The sequence below is a fragment of the Panthera uncia genome, chromosome A2 (genome assembly GCF_023721935.1).
Source record: "Panthera uncia isolate 11264 chromosome A2, Puncia_PCG_1.0, whole genome shotgun sequence".
NCBI classification, from domain to species: domain Eukaryota; kingdom Metazoa; phylum Chordata; class Mammalia; order Carnivora; family Felidae; genus Panthera; species Panthera uncia.
Genome location: NC_064816.1, coordinates 1,942,269 through 1,963,713, shown reverse-complemented (window position 1 = coordinate 1,963,713; position 21,445 = coordinate 1,942,269). Strand labels below are relative to the sequence as shown.

General features: G+C 44.0%; 1 protein-coding gene across 1 annotated transcript; it reads left to right on the top strand.

The window, feature by feature from the left end:
- Positions 1-6: 6 nt before the first annotated feature.
- LOC125930508 (zinc finger protein 77-like) lies at positions 7-7,885 on the top strand. Its single transcript, XM_049642327.1, has 3 exons — positions 7-142; positions 3,145-3,202; positions 3,634-7,885. Exons 1-3 carry the CDS (start codon positions 7-9, stop codon positions 5,498-5,500), a joined length of 2,061 nt encoding a protein of 686 aa, XP_049498284.1. The 3' UTR covers positions 5,501-7,885.
- The last annotated feature ends 13,560 nt before the right edge of the window (positions 7,886-21,445 follow it).

Below are 21,445 nucleotides of genomic sequence, written 5' to 3'. Positions count from 1 at the left end.
TGTGGTATGTTTCAGGCCTCTGTGGTCTTTGAGGATGTGGCTGTGAAGTTCACCCCAGAAGAGTGGGCTTTGCTGGATCGTGGTCAGAGGAAGCTCTACAGAGATGTGATGCTGGAGACCTGCAGGAATCTGTCCTCCGTGGGTAAGGATGGCTCCATACCTTCACTGGTCTTTTCAGGAGGAGGAAGAAAAGCTCAATATTTGCAAATCACATGAGACTGTCCATAGAATATCCTTAGGACTTTACCAAATACTACTAGAACTAATACATGGATTTAGTAACGTTGCAGAACACAAATTAATATTCCAAAATCTGTTCCATTTCTATATTTACTACCAGAACAGCAGAGAAATTAAGAAAACAAACCCATATTCAGTTACTTCAAAAACTACAGGCTACTGTCTTAAAAGTAACCAAGGAAGTTGAAAGATTTGTACTCTGGCAGGTATAAAACATTTAATGAAAGACATTGAAGATGACACAATAAAGGGAATGCCACACCTTTGTCATGGATAGTATGGACCAACTGTTTTGCAAATGCCTATACTATGAAAAGCGCTCTACATATTCAGTGCAATCCCTATCAATATATTGGTAGTAGTTTTCAAAGAACTATAGCAAGAAATTCTAAATTCTGTGTGGAACAGAAAAGATTCCAAATAACCAAAGCAGTTTTGAGAAGGCATACCAAAGCTGAATAAAACAGTCCCAGATTTCAAACTATACTCAACAAAACAGGATAGTACTGGCACAAATCCAGACACTAACATCAAGGCAACAGAATAGAGAGTCCAGAAATGAACCCGTGTTTATACGGTTAAAGAGTCTCTAAAGAAGGAGCAGAGAATATACAATGGGGAAAAGACTGTCTCTTCAATAAATGGTGTTGGGAAAATGAGGCAGCTACTTGTAAGGAGGTGAAACTGGGCCAGCTTCATACCCCTTACCTGAAAGGAAACTCAATATGGATTAAACACCTCGGTGTAGGACTTGAACCCATACACAGCTTAAGACAAAACAGAGGTGCTAAACTCATGGACATCAGCCTTAGCAGTATTTTTGTGGACTCATCCCTTCAGGTAAGGGAAACAAAAGGAAAAATAAAAAAATTGAAAGGGGAACATAGCAAACATAACAGACGTTTTCCCACAGAAAATAATAGAGGTGGCCACTTGGCACATGGAAAGCTGCTCAGTATCACTAATCCTTAGGGAAATGCACATCAAAACCACAATGAGCTGTCCCCTCACAGCAGCCGAAACGGCTAGTGTCAAAAAGACAGGAAATACGAGTGTTGGTGAGGATGTGGAGAAAAGGAAACTCCTCGTCTGTGGGGTTTAAATGGGTGCAACCAGCTTGGCAAACAGTTTGGAATTTCCACAATAAAATGAAACACAACAGTACCATGTAGTCCATAATTCCGCTTCTGGCTAGTTCACCAAAGAAAAAAAGCCAGCACGATAAGATGTGTGCACCCTCTGGTTCACCGGACTGTTACTCGCTGTACTCAACATAGGGAAGCAATGCAGGTGTCCTTCAACAGATGAATGGATAATGAAGATGTGGTATCTACATACAAGGGACTATCCCTCAGTAATACAAAAGGGACGAATTTGTGATGTTTGCGGCAACGTGGATGGACCTAGAGAGTATTATACCAAGTAAATAAGTCCGACAGAGAGACCAACAAAACATGTTACTTACATGTGGAATATGTGGAATCTAAATGACAAAATGAACAGACAACAGAAAATAGGAACAGACTTAAAACCGTAGACAACAAATTGGTGTTTGTGGGATTGGAATGGGATTGAGAGACAGGTGAAATCATGGAGGGGATTGAGAAGGACAGATTTGCACTTAATTGAATAAGTCATGGGAAGGAAAAGTAGAGCACTGGGAATATGGTCAATAATTTTGTAGTTTTGTATAGTGACAGCAATTACACTTCTTATGGTGAGCATTTTGTAATGTATGGAATCGTTGAATCCCCATGTTGCACACCTGACACGAATATATAGGTCAGTATGTTTCTACCAAAAAATGAGCGAGTGAATGAATGAATGAATGAATGAATAATAAAAAGTCCCACAATTACCAGTCATCATGACTGTGAAGACGAAAGTTAGGCCCATCTTCCAGATTGCTTGTTGCCCTTCAGATCCTCCCTTCTGCTGAGCTCTTTTCAGGGTCAGGGCAGCAGCCACACACACACCATCTAATCTCCTAATGGCAGCTGGGGCAGTGCAGGCAGCCTCCACTGAGGGCCCATGTGCCTTCAGAACAGGCCAACCGTCAGGTGGACCAGGTTCTGGAGAAGGGATTGGCGTTTGGACACATCCATTAGAAACGTGACTCAGTCTTTGTTTGAGCAGGGTGATGTCTGCCAGTCACCTGTCCTCCCTGTTGGACTTTTCATCCACCGTAGCCCACGTGGCCAGTCTTTCTGTCTTCCTGTAGAGGCAGGGTGTGGATGTGTGTATTTTGCCCAGTTCCTTCCTAACTGCCTCTTCTAATAAGTCTTATCTCCACATTAGTCTGCATCTTGTTTGAAGTATTTCTGAGTGAATGGGCTGCCAGTTCAGACACTTTCTCTATTATTGCCAAAGTCCCATGTCCCAAAGGTCCTCAGAAGTTTTTAGTCCCATGACTGTTCTTCGTGATGAAGTTCATTTACATTTCGGGATTAGTATGAATAGAAGTAGACATATGGTCTGTTTTTTAACCCTATGCATCAGGTCATTTCCACGAAATTCAACTAGGCTCCCAATTCTTTTTTTTTTTTTTAATTTTTAAAATGTTTTTATTTATTTTTGAGACAGAGAGAGACAGAGCATGAGCAGGGGAGAGGCAGAGAGAGAGGGAGACACAGAATCTGAAGCAGGCTCCAGGCTCCAAGCTGTCAGCACAGAGCCCGACATGGGGCTCAAACTCGTAGACTGTGAGACCATGACCTGAGCTGGTCAGACGCCTAACCGACCGAGCCACCCAGGTGCCCCCTAGGCTCCCAATTCTTATAGTTTCTCCCAGTCAAGGTAAAATGAATGGATCAAAGACTTAGCAGAATTCTTTGCAGAATAAGCCTCTGAGTGAAGAGAAAATACTAATGTTTACAAAAAATGATTCCTGTTCTGTGTTTGTAGAGAAGCAGAAATTTCACAGCAATGGAGATCTGACCCGAAAGCAAGAAGGGCTTTTGAGGTGAGTGACACTTGTAAGGGAGTAAGGGAGGATGTTGGCGATTGTGAGACTGACCTGAAATTAGAGAGCAGCTGTAAACCTAGCACAACGATCGTGTAGTCAAAATTTTCACAAGAAGTTTTTATAAATTTATTCTAGTTATTGATCATGTGAAAAAACATTGCGTTGGAAAAAATGGTTAGAGAAAACTATATGTACGAATCCCAAAATGTTATGACTCTGTTTGAGCCAGAGATTATGGCATAAGCATGATGGGTTTTAGGCTTTTACCATTTTGTAACCATGCAGACAGTGCCACAAACATCACTATTCATTGACAGTGGCCATTATATAGTGCAATAATGATTAACAAACATCAATAGATCATTAATTAATAAAGAGATAGTTTCTAATCATCATTTCCTAACCATGTATCTTCCTATTTTGAACAGCAGTCCTTTGTTGGAGAGTGTCTGTGAACGTATTGAAGGAGATCAATGTGGAGAAACCCTGAACCCAATTACAAGTCTTACTGTGCATGAGGGGTGTCCTACTGGAGGCAAATCCTGTGAATGCACTAAGTGTAGAGAAGCCTTTGCAGATGGTTCCTTCCTAGAGAAGCCGCGAAGACCTCACCCACGACTCAAACCTAGTCCTGGTGAGGAGTGTGGGCAGGCTTGCAGCTCTGTTATGAGCCTCAACACTCATGTGGACACAGACCTTGTAGAGAAACCCTGTGAAGGTCAGGTCACCGGGAGAGCATCGGAGACATATGCGAAGAGTCTCCGTAGTAAAAAGTCTATAGAGTGCAAGAAATGTGGGAAAACTTTCACTTGCACAGCTTCCTTTAAACGTCATGTGCAAGGTCACTGTGGACAGAGGGTCCATGTGTGTGACACGTGTGGGAAAACCTTCGTGTATCACTGCTACCTTACACGTCATGTGAGAATTCACACTGGGGTGAGACCCTATGAATGTCAGGAGTGTGGGAGAGCCTTCGGGTATAAGTCAAGCCTGCAAAACCATGTCAGGACCCACGCTCGGGAGAAACCCTATAAATATCAGCCGGGTGGGAAAGCCTTCCCTGGTCAGCATTCCTTTCGAATACCTGAGAGAAAACACACAGGGTATGCACCCTTTGAATGTAAGGAGTGTGGCAAAACTTTCAAGAAACGTCTACATTTTGAATGTCACATGACCACACACAATGTAGTGAAACCCTATGAATGTCTGGAGTGTGGCAGAGCCTTTAGGCATCACTCAGACCTGCGAGTTCATATGAGGACACACACTGGGGAAAGACCCTATGAATGTAAGGGATGTGGGAAATCCTTCCGGAAGTATCATCATATTAAACGTCACATGGTTATTCACAGTATAGTGAAACCCTATGAATGTAAGGAATGTGACAGGGGCTTTGGGGATCAAACACACCTGAGAATACATATGAGGACACACACTGGGGAAAGACCGTATGAATGTAAGCAGTGTGGGAAAGCCTTCAGATATCAGTGGAATCTGCGAGGACATGTGACAACACACACCAGGGAGAGACCCTATGAATGTCCGGAGTGTGGGAAAGCCTTCAGGTATAAGTCATGCCTACAAGAACATGTGACAACACACACGGGGGAGAAACCCTATGAATGTCAGGAGTGTGGGAAAGCCTTCAGGTATAAGTCGTGCCTGCGAGAACATATGAGGAGACACACTGGGGAGAGACCCAATAAATGTCAGCACTGTGGGAAAGCCTTCCTTCGTCACTACACCCTCGTACTACATATTATGAGAAGACACTCAGGGGATGGACACTTGGAATGTAAGGAGTGTGGGGAAACTTTCAGGAAACATCGACCTTTTGAACGTCACATGACCACACACAATGTAGTGAAACCCTATGAATGCGAGGAGTGTGGCAAAACCTTCAGGTATCACAGAGACCTAAGGATACATGTGCGGACCCACACTGAGGAAAAACCCTTTAAATGTCAGCACTGTGGGAAAGCCTTCCCATCTCCTTCAAACCTGGGAGTACATATGAGGACACACTCTGGAGGGAGATCTTACGAATGTCAGCGGTGTGGGAATGCCTTTACCTCTCCTGCTAGCCTGCGAGCCCATATGAGGACACACGCTGCGGAGAGACCTTTTGAGTGTATCGAGTGTGGGAAAGCTTTCAATCAGCTGCAAATTTTTCAAAGTCATTTGAAAACACACAGCACCATTAAATCCTATGAATGTAAGAAGTGTGGGAAGGTGTACAAGTTCTCCTCGTCTCTTCGAGCGCATATGAAGAAACACCCTGGGGAGAGACCTTGACAGATCACTGCTTCCTTCAAGAACATGTGAGGCTGCACAGTGGACAGTAAGCCTCTGTATGCAAGGACTCTGCTAAGACCTTCCAGTGTCCCAAAGTCCTGGGCAGAACCTTATGAATGACTGCTGTGTGGGAAAGCCCTCAGTTGTCCCTCTTCCCTTCGAGGACCCATGTGAACTTAAGCACCATGGAAAAGCCTTTGGGTATCCCAGGAGTCTGTGAGCACAGACACACTGTGGCATAGCATTTATTCTCCCTTAAATTCTTACTGAAAATGCGAGCCAGTACAATGGAGATGATCCTGAATGGACACAATTTTGGGAAAACTTCAGGTATAGAACTTCGTGTATTTTGTTCATGAAAATTCAGGCGGGAGAGAAATATTTTCATTGTTGTGAATATGGTTTTGAGTTTCCAGGTGCCTCTTCCTTGATTGGGATCCCAAGTGTATGAATTCCTAGTTTGTGTCACTGATGTTAACACTGATGGTTTTAAGTGGCCTTCTTTGTCCTCTACATCTGTGTGACCTAGATGTTGTTACCTCAGACTTGAAGTAATCACACGGTTATGTACATGTCTCTTTCCCATTACAATGTCTTTTGGACCCATAGGTGATAAAAATGTGTCTGTTGCTGGTGTGTACATATAACTTTATATACTTTTACAAAGAAAATTTATTGAGTTATACATTCCAAAATGTTCTTGTTACATTATCATGATATGAGACTTGTATTTTCGAAAGTTCTTTTCTGTCCTCTGTTGTGAAACTGGAATATTCTCATTTTGTGTCTACTCTACTTTTCTGTCCTTATTATTGGGTGATATATTTTCATATCAATTCTTTTTATTCAGTTTTTTTAAAAATTTAAGAAATGTTTATTTTTGAGAGCAAGAGAGTACATACATGGGGGAGGGGCAGAGAGAGAGAGGGAGATATACAAGCAGGCGCTCAGGTTCTGAGCTGTAAATGCAGAGCCCAGTGTGGGGCCCGAACCCATGAACTGTAAGATTGTGACCTGAGCTGAAGTCATATGCTTAACCGACTGAGTCAACCAGGTGCCCATTCTTCTTCAATTTTTAAAGTTGATACTGGTTTTGTGTTTCTGGGAGTCATTATTAGTGTCTTCGGTTGATTTTCTTCTAAATTATGACTTAGAAGAACATCCCTTTGAACCATAACTCAGGTTTGCTTTTTTTTTTTTTTTTTTCCACGAGCAGTGATTGTGGTGGAAATACCACTGGGGTGCTTTCCTCTGGCCCTGAGGAGGTAAAGTGTGGAATGACCAGTACCCTTAATATCAGCCACATCAGCCAGCCAAAGTATGCCATCTGATAAATTCTGGACATAGGAGCCTCTTCATTTTTATCCTTATTAGAGATAAAAACACTTCATTGTTTCCATAACATTCTGCAGTTCTGAGGTGCCCCAAAGGCATTCCAGCTATGGGACGAAATGTTTTTGGTGGTACCCTTGGTATTTGGTCATGCAATGGTGCATAACATCCTGTTGGGCTGGACGTCGAAGGGAAAAGTATTGCTGCTTCGGTGCCTTTAAAAGGATTTGCAGGGTATGTGATTGACTAGGTCAATAGAGCACGGTATTCTTGGTCTTGGATTGTGGGTTTGAGCCCTACATTGTGTGTGGGATGAGGTTAGCAAATAATAAAATGGAATCTTAATGGGCAACTGGGTGGCTCAGTCGTTTTAAGCGTCTGATTTCAGCTTAGGTCATGATCTCACAGCTTGTTAGTTTGAGCCCCGCATTGCCCTCTGTGCTGACAGCTCAGAGCCTGGAGCCTGCTTTGGGTTCTGTGTCTCCCTCTCTCTTTGTTTCTGTCCCACTAGCACTCTGTCTCTGTCTCTCAAAAATAAAACGTGAAAAAAATGGAAAAAAAAAGAAAATAATAAATGGAATCTTAATTGGAAAAAAAAAAAAAAAAGGATTTGCAAAAGTATGCCCAAGGTAATATGATCCTCTCTGGCTATAGGTATGGTCCTGGTGTTCTTTGGAGGTCTTTCACAAAGTCATTATCCTAGAGTTATTAATGTACTACAGTCATGTTAACGACAGTCTTGCGTATGCAAGAATTTTAAAAATTGACCTGAAGGGAAACAACCATACAATCATAATGTACCTGGTATTATGACCAAAAATGCATGAGACTTTCAACTAAGAATTGTCTCATGAGAACTAGCCAGACAGATTTAACACCCCATAAGTGGAAACGCATATTTTGATAAAATCTCTCAGCCAATGAAAAGTAAAGAGAATTACATTCATTAGTATACATGTGGTTTAAAAATGATTAACGAGTTTTCTTCTGGGCAACATGCATACAAACTTGTGTTTGACTAAACAAATGCACACCGTTTTTAATCACAATATAAAAAGTTAGGTCGGCCTTGCCTCTCATTGCAGTAAACTTTCTTGTGACTGTCAAAAAAAAAAAAAAAAAAGTGAACAGTTACTGAATTCTTGGCTTGAAGTAAGAGAAATCTCCCACATCCCGCCTGAGATATGAGGAAGGCGCTCATTTCTCACACGGAAGGATACAACAGCGCAGACACTCAACAGGGCAGTAGAGGGTCAGAGTCCCATGTGGTTTTTAGCTGTGCCATTATATCTGTTGTCCTGGAATCAAGATGTCTGGCCTTCCACAATCACTGAGAGAATGAGTGCTTGCTATACAAATGATATGTTACACATACTCAAGACTGTCATTAAGGAAGGGGGAGTCAAAGCACCAGAGAAATTCAAGAAGCATGACAGTTTAAATCAGTGGCTCGGGGGACACAGTGGGGCTGGGTGGAAAACTCAAAGCTGTGGCTTTCTGACCATGGCATCTGATCCATATTCGGGGGGGGGGGGGGGTCATAGAGACATGAGTGGAAGGCAAGACTGCTAAGAAAATAGGAGGGGAAAAGGTTAGTGTTTGGTTTGGTACCTGCTTGATTGACAGGCTGCTAGTTAGAAATTTGGGCTGCAGGCTGTTGACAAATAAGCCCCTATGCATTTGTCCATCTGTATGGTGACCCCAACACTAGACTAGGGCATCTTCACCTCTACTTTCAATACTCAGGCCACCAGTGAGTTGTCACCTAGAACCACGAATATGGGGATTCTGGGAAAAGTGGCTGTTAGCCTTATCCACAATGAAATAATTCAGCAGAACCATAATTATCTACGTAATTTTATTGACCTTTCACAGTCGCATGGAAAAATGGAGTACGGTGAAGGGACAAAAGGAAAAGGTATATGGAGATTATGTATTTCTTACAAATACATATAGTCTGAAATGGGTATATTTTAGAGAGATAGCTGTATATATGGTCAAAAGATCTAGGAAAACAAAGCAGTAAAATAATGATTTCAGGTAACACTGGAAGTCAATACCTAAATTCATGACAAGGTATATGCAGTACAAACATACACATACTCGGTTCAGTATTGTACCCCCCACATTTCATATCCACGTGGAACCTCAGAATACAGCCTTATCTAGAAATAAACTGTTTGCACATGTAAGGAAGATGAAGCCACACTGGATTAGGGTAGGTCTTCCCCCCAGTGATGGATGTCCTTATAAAACCTGGAAATTTGGACACAGAGGCCTGCACTGAAGACAGAGCTTGACCATGTGAGACAGAAGCAGGGATTGGCATGATGTGTCTACCGGCCAAGGAATGCATAGGGTTGTTGGCAACCACCAGAAGTGGGTCAGATTGTCCCTTAGAGCCTCCAGAAGGAACCAATCTTGCAGACAACTTGATCTCAAGCTTCCAGCCACCTCAGTTGTGACACCACAAATGTCTGTCCTCTCAGCCGCCCAGTGTGTGGCGCTGTTACAGCAGCCCCAGGAGAGGAATGCATTCTGAAGCAGGGAGGGGACCTTGGATATCCGAGGGACAGCTGGAAGCCACTGTACCCACAGCAGAGTGAGGGGGCAGGATAGGGTGGGTCGCATGCACTGGCTGACCAGGAATACTGACTTTGGTGGTGGGTGGTGTGGACCTTCATGAAGAGCTGTTGGGCCACCCTCACAGGACCCCACCGTTACCATGACAACAGAGCAGGATGGTGACGTCGCAAAAGCTGGTGGGTCACACTGGGCTGGCAGCAGTGGCAATGATGTGGAGGTTCGTGCGCAAAGAGAATTTGAAGTTGGAGCCATCAGAGTTGCCTGGTTTAGAGGTGGGCTGAGAGAGAGTCAAAGGAGACTCCATTGTTTTGTTCAGGAACAACTGGTATGATGGCGATGCATCCACTGAGATGTGGGTCCTCACGTGGACAAGGTCTTAGTGGAGCAGGAGGCGATCACTCTGGGGCCGTGGAGATGGAGTTGAAATAGTGCAAATGAAAGGAGAGGACAGGTGCGTGGGGGCTCCGTGGGTTGGGTGTCCGACTTCAGCTCAGGTCACGATCTCGTGGTTTGTGGGTTCGAGCCCCCCACGTCGGGCTCTGTGCTGACAGCTCGAAGCCTGGAGCCTGCTTTGGATGCTGTGTCTCCCTCTCTCTCTGCCCCTCCCCAACTCATGCTCTGTTTGTCTCTGTCTCTCATAAATGAATAAAGGTTAAAAATTTTTTTTGTAAATGGAGAGGATAATGTCTTCAAAATGTTAATGGATTAAAAAAATAAAACATTGAAAAAATGTTAAATCATTTTTCTGTAATTCAAAACAAATTTGCATAGGAAGTTATTGGGATCTTTGGTTTCATGTGGATAAACTGGGGACCACTGAAACAGCTGCAAGTCATTGAATCAAGTCAGGAAAATTGCTGAGCCTACAAGAGCAACACAGTTTAATACGAATGAGTGAAGTGTAAAGTGCAGAAGTCCAAGCATTTTGGGGTGCCTGGGTCAGTCAGTTCCCATCAAGTCCAACTCTTGATTTTGATTCCAGTGGTGATCTCACGAGATCAAGCTCCGCATTGGGCTCTGCATTGACAGCATGGAGCCTGCTTGGGATTCTCTCCCTCCCTCTCATTTTGACCCACCCCTGTTGCTGCTGTCTCTCTGTCTCTCAAAATAAATAAACATTAAAAAGAAAGAAGTCCAAACATTGAAACAAAGAAGATTTGATTTAAAATGGTACAAGCCTTTTGATTCTGCTTACATGCAATATGAAACTGGAGAAATTGTGCACACAGGTGATGAAAGTAAGGAAGCAAAAGGAAATGAAGTGTTCAATGCTGAGTTGTTGGAGCCCACAGGGAGGCAGGGTGCGTTTTTGGTCAGAACACCAATTCAAGTAGGATGTGGGATGCGGTGGCCACCTTTCTTGTTCATGTTGTGATGTCATTAATGCTCGTTGTTTAAATTTTATGTTAGGTGCATGTTTTGTGCATTTTTGTTAATGTATAATTTCCAGTAGAATGCTCAAAATCAATGACCGCTACTCACCCCAGTGCCACATTAAAAAAAAAAAAACTATGTAAAATTATCTAAGTAGGCAGAGAAAAAGCATTTTATAGTATTCAATATTCATGCATGACAAATATTCTTAATCATTTAGGAATACATAAGAACTTTCAAGTCATTCTGAAGGACATCTCCAAATACGGTTTATGAAGGAATACATATGTATGTGTTACGAGTCACTTGTTGAGTAGAATTGTATACACCTCACGAATTCCCAGCACTGCAGTCCCCTTGAACAGCATTGTAGATCTCCCAGCCAGCGCCAGGACAGGCGGGTGTAAGGATTACAGTCAAAAAGAAGGAACATGTCTTGTTTCCTACCCAAAGGAATGTGTATACAGAACATCACCAACATATCAGGGTAACCAGAGAAAAAATAATTAGAAGGTATTCAGGATGACCTTACATTTCTGCTTCTATTCACTATGAAAAAGCAAGTTTGAAAAATGACAGCCAGTACAAATGAGAAATGAAGTTACTATTCACAAATCAAAACAACTCTCATGAAGAGGAGAGAACCTTTTGTAAAAAGTGTACAAATATTAGTCTTTGAGGTCAAGACACCAAAACAAATGCAAATGTGGAGCATGTTCTAAGGAATGAGAAGCAGTGTTGCCACCATATCAATACGGAAAGAGGAGCTGAGTCATGACAATTCCATCAGTACTATAACCAAGCTTTTCTTCGCATTTCACAAATGATACTTTTAAGTTTTATAAATAGGAACAAATGTTCAATAATAGCCATCCTTTCTATACAATGCACTGCAAGGACTTAGCCTAGAATGATCAATCATCAAGAACTTGTATGTTGGAAAATAATGATGAAGGTATGGATATATAGAAGTACATTCACATGGGAATCAAAGGTCATCACTTAAATCAGAAACTCCATTACCTTAAACTCCATGGCCTTGCACATTAAACTGTCTAGGGACATGTGTGTTATCAGAGCATCTCAGTTCCACGCCTTGGAAACATCTCTGCTGAGAATCCCCAGCCCTGGGGGCCTCTCCTGGGGAACCCAAGAGTGATAGAAACACAGGAAGAAATCTTCATCAACTTGCATTCAGTAAGGTTTCTTAACTGTGACAGGATAACCACAGGGATCACAAGAAACAGTAGGTAAATGAGGCTTCAGCAGGATGAAAGTCTTTTGTGCATCAAAGGTCATTATCGAGAGATTGAAAGGACACCCATAAAATGGGAGAACATCCTTGTAAGTGGCATGTATAAGATTTTACCCTGCAGAATACACAAAGAACCCCTATATCTGAATAACAAAAACTTGACCCAATTAGAGAATGAGGAAAACCTTCAATAGACATTTCTTAAGATGACGCACAAATGTCTAATAGACACATGAAACGATCCTCCCATCAGGACGATGCGAGTCAGAACCACGATGAGATGCCACTTCCCACTCACGAGGACAGCTAGGAGCCAGAATCCAGAAAAGAAGCGGCGGCCAGGATGTGGAGAAAGCGGAACACTGTGCTTGGCTGGTGGGAGTGTCAGGGCAGCTGATGTGGAAAAAAGTTTGGTGGTTCCTCAAGAAGTGAAACACAGAACTGCAGTGTGACCCAAGTGTTCCAGTCCTACATAAACTGAAACAGACACTCAGATGTGTGTACAGGAATGCCAGGAGCAAAACTGTGCAGACCCCGCAAAAGAGGGAAACGTCCCAAGTGTCCCCCAATGCGTGGATGGATGAACAGGGTGCAGCATAGACACAGGACGGATGGTGATTCGGCCCCAGAAAGGAATGAAGGACAGACACGTTCTGCAATATGAGTGAATCTTGAAACAATTATGCTGCATGAAAGACACCAGACACACCAGGCCCCATAGTGTGAGTCTATTCATATAAAATATGCTGAATAGGCAAATCTGTAGAGACATAAAGTATTTCAGTGGTGGCTGGGAGCATGGTTTCATGGTTATTTTGGCCTTTAAATTTGTTTTGAAAAATGAACGCACACTTTTAATTAAAATGTTTTTTTGAAACTTTTACATTAAACATTTTTAAAAATGTTTTATTTACTTTTGAGGGAGAGTGCCCAAGTCGGGGAGGGACAGAGAGGCAGGTGAATAGAAGATCTGAAGCAGGTTCTGTGCTGACAGCAGCAAGCCAGATGGGGGTTTCAAACTCACAAACTGAGATCATGGCCTGAGCTGATGTGGGAAGCTCAACCAACCGAGCTGCCCCGGTGCTCCTGTGCTCACACTTTTAAAAGTAAAATTCAGGTGTTCTTTTATTTTGTATGTTCGCAGAGCTGTCCCACATGAATACACCATCTGAGGAAGGAAATAGAGCCTGGTTGATTCCACATTCACAGGGACTGACTACAAACTCCCATCTGCCGGGTCTTTCCTTGCAGAATATAATGCACACCTGGTGTCACACCTGTGGCTGTTCCTGCTGGGACCACAGGGTTCCACGTCCCATGGAGGGGGGCACGTCAAAGGGTCAGGTCAAAACCCAGGGAGACCTTGCCTTCCAGGTGGTGACGTCACCATTCACTGAATTGTTCTTTTTAAAAAAAATTTTTTTTAAACATTTATTTATTTTTGAGACAGAGCGAGACAGAGCATGAACAGGGGAGGGGCAGAGAGAGAGGGAGACACAGAATCGGAAGCAGGCTCCAGGCTCTGAGCCATCAGCCCAGAGCCCCATGCGGGGCTCGAACTCACGGACCGCGAGATCGTGACCTGAGCTGAAGTCGGAGGCTTAACCGACTGAGCCACCCAGGCGCCCCCTGAATTGTTCTTAAACACAGGGGACAAAGGGCACCATCACCCTCCCCCCTGCACCTCGAACACAAGCATCAACCAGCCCTTCTGTTTAGTCACGTGCCCATCCAGCACTGGACAAGGGAGACTTTGCGGAGAAACTGAGTCAGACTCCCGGGACAGGAGGATGCAGGCGGGTGAGCGGGCCAGGAGCGCATTCTGCAACCTAGGGGCACAGGGATCGGACCGTGTGTATTGCCAGCCTGCCACTCAGGGAGCAGGAGGCAGGACTGGGGATGGGGATTGGGCATCTGCTCAATGTGGGGCCCCAGGGGCCCGGAATTACCGTCCAATCAGAACACAAAGGCCCGTTTGGAACACCATCCAATGAGGTCGCAGGACCTGAAGTATTGCCCAATCCGGGCAGGAGGGCCCGGGAACCATCCAATCAGGCCCGGGGGCGGGCGCAATCCCACCTCATGGACGTGAATCCGCGTTCCCCGCGGGCTCAGGCTCCCCTTTGCGGAGCTCGCACACGCCCGGGGCCGCAGTGTCGAGTGGAGGATGCTTGGAGACCCCGGAGCAGAGCCTCGAGATGATGAGTCCGGCCCAAGTGAGACCCGGAGGGGCTCATTCCCACCGGCTGGAACCCCTGGAAGGGGCCGCGGGCCCGGGTCTCCCAGACCCTGTGGCTCCCATTCCGAGTCTCCACTTCTGGTCGTGCAGTGGTGTTCCAGCGTCTGTCTCGTCTCCTTGAGTGTCCCGGGTTCCTGACCCGAGTCTCCTCTCTAGGCCGTGGGGTGCGGTTCCCTAGTCCTGTCCCTTTCCTGGTGCATGTCCTGTGGATCCCCATCCGATTCTCTGCCATGGGCCGCGGGATGCCGTCCTGGCCTGCTGTCCCCTCTCCTCCTTGAGTCCCCGGGTTGCGCCCAGATGTTATGCCACAGGGTGTGGTCCTAGCCCGTGTCCCCTCTCCTCCTTGATGTCTGACAGGATGTGTCCAGATGTTCTGCAGTGGGCCACTGGGTGCAGTCCTGGCATCCTGGCCTCTCCCCTTGAGGAGACCCCCAGGGTCCTGTCCCAACTCTTTGCCTTGGGCCAGGGATGGTGTGGGTGTTCGGTGTCTCATCACATGCGCACATGTGTTCCCGGGATTTTCCATCCTGAGTCTCTGCTCTGGATTGCGGGTGGGTTCCTGGTGTCCTGTCCCTTCTCCACCTGTGGGTCCCAGGGTCCCATCTCAAGACTCTGCTGTGGGTGGGGGGCGGGTGTCCATAGTCCCGTCAAATCCCTAGCTGACAGTTTCCCTGTGATCAGCTGAGTCCTACCTGGTGAAAGGAGTCAGGACCACCACCTCCAGGGGTAGTAAAGCTTGGAATGAGGATCAGGGGACTCACAGTGGTCCCGGGAGAGAAACTCAGATCGAACTAGGCTGAGGACACTTTAGTGCAAAGTGCTAACAAGAACCAAGTGCAGTCTCAGGGATCCTCCAGCATCTTCAGTGAAATGGGACCAGGTTTTGCTTTTCTGTGTGGCAGAGATGAGCAAGAAAGCCCATTGTCAGGATCGGGCCCCTGTGGTGAAGGAAGGCTTTGTTGGCTCAGAGTGTGGGCCACCCACAGTTCAGGGGCCTGTGGGGAGGACAGTGGCCTGGGTAAAGTTTGGGTAGGAAAGGAGTGTTGTTGGACAGAGTCAAATGAAGAATCTGAATTGAGTAAGGAGAGTCCTGTATTGAGAGGAATGATTGCATAGGCTGGGTGGGGGAGATAGGCACTGTTGCACTGGGGGCAGGGGCCCCCTGTAGTGGGAGTGGGAGCAGAGTTGCTGTTGTGTTAGGGGCAGTGGCTGCATCAATGGGGAGAACATGGTGAGCATAAGACCTGCAAGTGTCTGAAGGGAGGAGAGGAGGAAGGAAAGGAGGCATGAGCAGGTGTGATGCTGACGTGATGGTTCCTTGAGGCCAGCCTGTTCCCCTGTCCCCAGGAGGAGCTGTGTGTGGCTCAAGCTGAGAGAAAGCCCATGTTCAGGGGTCTGGAGGAAGGAGAAAGCCAAAAACAGTGGGACCAGCAAGGATTTTGTGTCCTTTGGTCAGCGGGACAAGCAGCTGAGCTAATCATGGGTGAGGCACAAAGTATGGATTTGAGGGAGGGTCTGCATGTGGCCCTGTCATGCATGAACAAGGGGGACTTCTCTGTGAGTCTTCTCCTGGTCTGATGGGGAAGAGGGGCCCTCTCTGCAGCTTGCTGTTTTCCAGACTCCAACAGGATGGGGAGAGCGTGTGTTTCCCCTTCCACTGGGGTTTTCCCAGGAGCAAAGAGCTCAGGTTGATGTCTGCAGGTCACCTGTCACCTGTGAGCAGTGCTGTACTTAGGTAGCTCAGCACTGATTGTTTTCTTTTATGCCAGCCTCACATTTGGCATGTGTAAAGTTACTGAATTTTTTCTGCCCCTTTCTTCCCCATTAGGTCAGTGGGCAGTACGTGTGTTAGGTCATTCCTGTTCCTACTGACTTGTGTTTCTCTGACATATGCAGAGAATGTTCGCTTAGGGAAAAGTGTCTCAGAACAGAAAATGTCTTTTTCTATTAGGGTGGGGTAAAATGCATGGATTCTCACACCTTCATGCCAGGTGGGTGTAGTCATGTATTAAAAGGATTCAACCGAAAGCTAGTGACTGTTCCATGCAGGGTACAGTTAAAAACCTGTGATCCTTCTGGTTAATTCCTGGTGGTCAGAGATACATGCAAATTCTGCAAACTGGGATGTAGTCAATTCTGACTTTCAAATTGCTATCACGTGGGTAAATTTAAGAGGTACCTGTTTTCTGAAAAGCATGGTTTCCTTTTTTTTAAACCATAAAGTGCCTGATAATTTCCCTTCTTTCTTTTATCTTGAGCACAGTGTAGAAGCTGTGATTCTGCACATTTTTCTTCATATGCTGAGATGGGGTCTTTGTGTCATTGAAATGACACAAGGTGCTCAAAGCAGATCTCAAGTTCATCTTCTGCTTTTGTCGGCAGTCCTGCTCAGTGGTTTCATGTCTCCAAATGTAAGTGCATGTAATTTTTACACATTGGGGAAAATGGCATATTGCAGATCGAGATTAAGTTAAAATAAAGCAAGAAATGTGGATGCAGTGTGCGAATCACTCATCAGTGCTGATTCCTTTCACTTGTGGCACTGGATGTTAAATGGCTTCATTTTTTTCCAGCTCAGGTGTGTGACGTGGGGTCTCCTTGAGAGCACATATTGATTTTTCTTATTCCCCTGGGGCTGAGCATTTCTCACGTGTGGGGTTCCCTCTTCTGTGGAAGCATTTCCAGCATATTGTCACCTGTAACTCAAATGTGTGCTTCTTGTGTCTTCGGTCTTCTTCGCATTCTATGGATATTCATGCTGTTTCATTTCTATGTGTTGTAAGTATTTTCTCCAGGTCAGGGTGTATGATTTCTCTCTATTGTCCATGTGGAATGGCCCTTCACTCTGTTAGTAGACTTGACCTGTGTAGATTACCTTCTTTTAAAAAATATTTATTTATTTTAGAGGGAGAGAGAGAATGTGTGCATGCCTTTGTGCATGCCAACACCAGAGATGGACACAGAGGGGGCGAAGACAGAGGATCCAAAGAAGTCTCTGTGCTGACAGTAGAGAGTCTGATGCGGGGCTCAAACTCATGAACACTGAGACAATTACCTGAGGCTATGTTGGACACTTAATTGACAGAGCTACCCACGCACCCCTAGATTACCTTTTTTTGGTTGTTGTTCTGTGAGAAAACTCTTCCATCACTCAGGTCATAATCACACATGTGATAAGTTCCTCTCTGTGTTCTATTTGATTCCATGACAGTTAAATCCACATTACTTTGTTAGTGTCCATGATGTTGATGAGGGAAATGATTCATTTTTTTCTCTTAGTTAACCAGTCTTCTCTGGACCGTGTGTCCACGTGTCCCCATCTCTGCTGCTGCCCCATGGCACCTGTTGGGTGGACATCCACTTCCGAAAATCAGGGGAGCCTCTGCATGCATTCCCTTTTATCCATCAGGGTTTTTGACTGTCTGTGTGTTAATGCCAGTTGTTCCAGTTAGACCAAAATATAGCGAGGATCTATCTTTTTTTTTTTTTTTTGACCTCCAAAATGACAAGACAGAGGAATTCAACTCAAAAGAAAGAACAGGAAGAAGTCATGGCCAGGGATTTATTCAGTACAGGTACAAGTAAGATGTCTGAGCTAGAATTTAAAACAAAAATTATAAGGATATTAGCTGGGCTTTAAAAAAGCATGGAAGACACTAGAGAATCCCTTACGCCAGAGAAGAAAGAACTAAAAACAAGTCAGGCTGAAATTAAAGTTGCTGTATCTGAGATGCAAACTGAATGGAAGCCATGACAATGAGGATGGATGAAACAGAGGAATGAATCAGTGATATAGAAGACAAAATTATGGAAAGTAATGAAGCTGAAAGGAAGAGGGTAAGAAAGGCATTGAATCAAAAATGAAGACTTAGGGAACTAAGCAAGTCTTTAAAGCATATTAATATTCGTATCATAGGAGTCCCAGAAGATAAAGTGACAGAAGTGCTTTCTCTCTCTGTCTCTCTGTCTCTCTCTCTCTCTCTGTCAAAAAAAAAAGATGTGCTGTACACAACGGGATATTTCTCAGCCATCAAAAAGAATAAAATCTTGCCATTTGCAGTGACATGGATGGAACTAGATGTATTATGCTAAGCAAAATAGAGGAAGACAAATACCATCTGATTTCACTCATGTGGTTTTTAAGGAACAAAGCAGATGAATATGTGGCATGAGGGGGAAAGAGAGAGGGAAACAAACCATAAGAAATGCTGAACTCTAGAGAACAAACTGAAGGTTGATGGAGGGAGGTGGTGGGGAATGGGCTACATGGATGATGGTTCTTATGGAGGACACTTGTGAGGAGCACTGGATGTTGTATGTAAGTGAGGAATCACTGAATTCTACTCCTGAAACTAATATTGTACTGTATGTTAACTAATTAGAATTTAAATAAAAACACTTTTTTAATGAAATAGTGTTTGTAAAGAGACACACATAGTTTCTTGAAAATATTTGGAAGTCTATACAGGTACCCATTAAAATGCGTACCAAATTCAGTGTTTCAGAATTATGACTTCCTAATTTAATTATCAATAAAACAGGTTTGGGGAGATTGGAAGTTCCCCATAAAGGCCACTGTAGTTTTAAATTACATTTGGCTCTGTTGGTTCATTTTGTTAGAAATGCACATTACGAGAGACCTTGGTTCCCAAACCTAAAACTGTCCAGGGTCGCGGTTGGGGGTTCCTGCACAGTGCTTTGATGACTGGAATCCATTTCTTAGTTGTTTTCTCTAGAAAAATAAAAGTTTCTAAACACTGGTTTCTACAGGAGTAGCCTCTTTGCAGAAGAAATCAGACTGAAGTCGAGTGCATTTCCAACAAGCACAGTTCCAAGGTGAATAGTCCAGTTCTGAAAGGTAGTCAGAATAAAAGCCAAATGGGTTCTTTCAGAAAGGACAAACCCATAAAACAGATCTGAAATAACCCTGGACAGCATAGTCACAGAGTGTGGCTGTGATCCGAGGGCAAAGCTTACATTCCATTTCGGGTTGTGAGAAACCATAAGCTCAGTGGGCTCTGTGAGACCTGCACCTGTTTGCTCACGAGCTCGAAGTGGTTTGGGTCTTCCCTGGGTCCACTCGTGATCACCAAGTAATGTTAACCTTAAAAAGAAAACTGTCTTTGTGACCATGCTAGTGAGTGTAAATGGGTCTCTGCTTGTAGTTTGATGAGCATTCCCCTGATGACTGTCTAGCATCTTTTAATGAATCTATTGACCATTTGCATATCTTGTTTGTAGAAGTGTCTGCTGAAATGTTAGGTGTGGACTTTTCCTAGCTGCCCCTTACCTGGGTGAGGAAGTTCCCTTCCGTTCTTGATTGGCTAAGTATTTTTGCCAGAAAGGGTGGTGGGTTTAGTCAGATATCTTTTCTGTATCTGTTGACGTGATCATGGGGTTTTGTTTCTGTTCTGTTCATAAGGTTGATAACTGCTGTTTTCTTGCTGAACCAACCATTTTATTGGCAGATAAATCCCACTTGGTCAAGTTGTAGAATCCATTTTACATATGACTAGATGTGGTATCAGATGAATTGGCTCATAGAGTAGGTTGGAAGTATCTGTACACAGTTGAATTTTGCATATGGATCCCTGATGATTGGTGACATTGAGCATTGTGTCATGTGCTTTTGGCCATTTGTATATATTCCTGGGGAAAATACACTTACATTCTTTGTCCATTATTTAGTTGTATTATTTGCCTTTATGTCTTTTTTTATTGTTGTTATATGTGTTTTAAAAAACCTGTTTAGGGGCGCCTGGGTGGCTCAGTTTGTTAAGCGTCCGACTTCCGCTCAGGTCACGATCTCGAGGTCCGTGAGTTCGAGCCCTGCGTCGGGCTCTGGGCTGATGGCTCGGAGCCTGGAGCCTGCTTCTGATTCTGTGTCTCCCTCTCTCTCTGCCCCGCCCCCGTTCATGCTCTGTCTGTCTCTGTCTCAAAAATAAATAAACGTTAAAAAAAATTGAATAAAAAACCTGTTTAGATCACAAACCCCATATCAGCTGTGTGACTAGCAAACCCACGCTGCAGCACCAGAGGAAGGGGTGTTTCCTTCATTGTAACTGATGTAGCTGGGGTTCTGCATCCTTAGATTTTGAGAACATGTCTTTGTTAAGCAACTGCTGATAATTTTATCATAATTGTTTGCTCTTTATTTCAATGATGTGGTGTCCTGTCATATTGCTTCAAAGATATTCTGTGTGTGGGTTCTGATTCTTATTCAGTTCAGTTTTATGAGCTTGATGATATCAAATACCTGTATTTTTGAAAACAACAACAAAAGACTTCATGAATCTTGTTTAAGACCAAACTCATATTGCAAGAGTATCACAAAAATCACTGTAAGTTACAAAATAAAACAAAGAAATGGTGGGGCACCTGGGTGGCTCGGCCTGTTAAGCATCCGACTTCAGCTCAGGTTATGATCTTGTGGTTTGTGAGTTAGAGCCCTGCATCGGTCTCTGTGCCGACACCTTGGATACTGGAGCCTGCTTTGGATTCTGTGTCTCCCTCTCTTTCTGCCCCTCCCCATTCTCACGCTCTGTCTCTCTCTCAAAAATAAATAAACATTAAATTTTTTAAAAGGCCCCCTCAGAAATGGTCATGGCTAAAGATTTGATATGAGACGTCAATATAATGTAGCTGACAAGGAAATCTGGTTAATTCTGTGACACCTAGCATTTTAATAATTAGAATGTCAAGCGATGACATTATACCATGACATATTAAAACTTTATGGATTATATGTAATTTCTAAAACAGTTATGGCATTTACCAGTGTGGGAAAGCTTTCAGCCAGTTGCAGAGTTTTCAAAGTCATTTGAAAACACACAGCACGATTAAACCCTGTGAATGTAAGAAGTGTGAGAAGGTGTACAAGTTCTCATCTGTTCGAGTTCATATGAAGAAACACCCTGGGGAGAGAACTTGACAAATCACCGTTCCCTTCAAGAACACGTGAGGCTGGGGGCACAAGGGTGACTCAGTCAGTCTCACTCGGTCTCTCCCTCTCAAAAATAAACATTAAAAAAGATTTTTAAAAATCCCAAATGATAATAAAATAAAATCTTTAAAGAAAATAAGGATTTGCAATAGTACACGCAAGTTAATATTTACCACTTTGATCTTTTTTTAAAAGACCCATCAGTAAACTATGCAA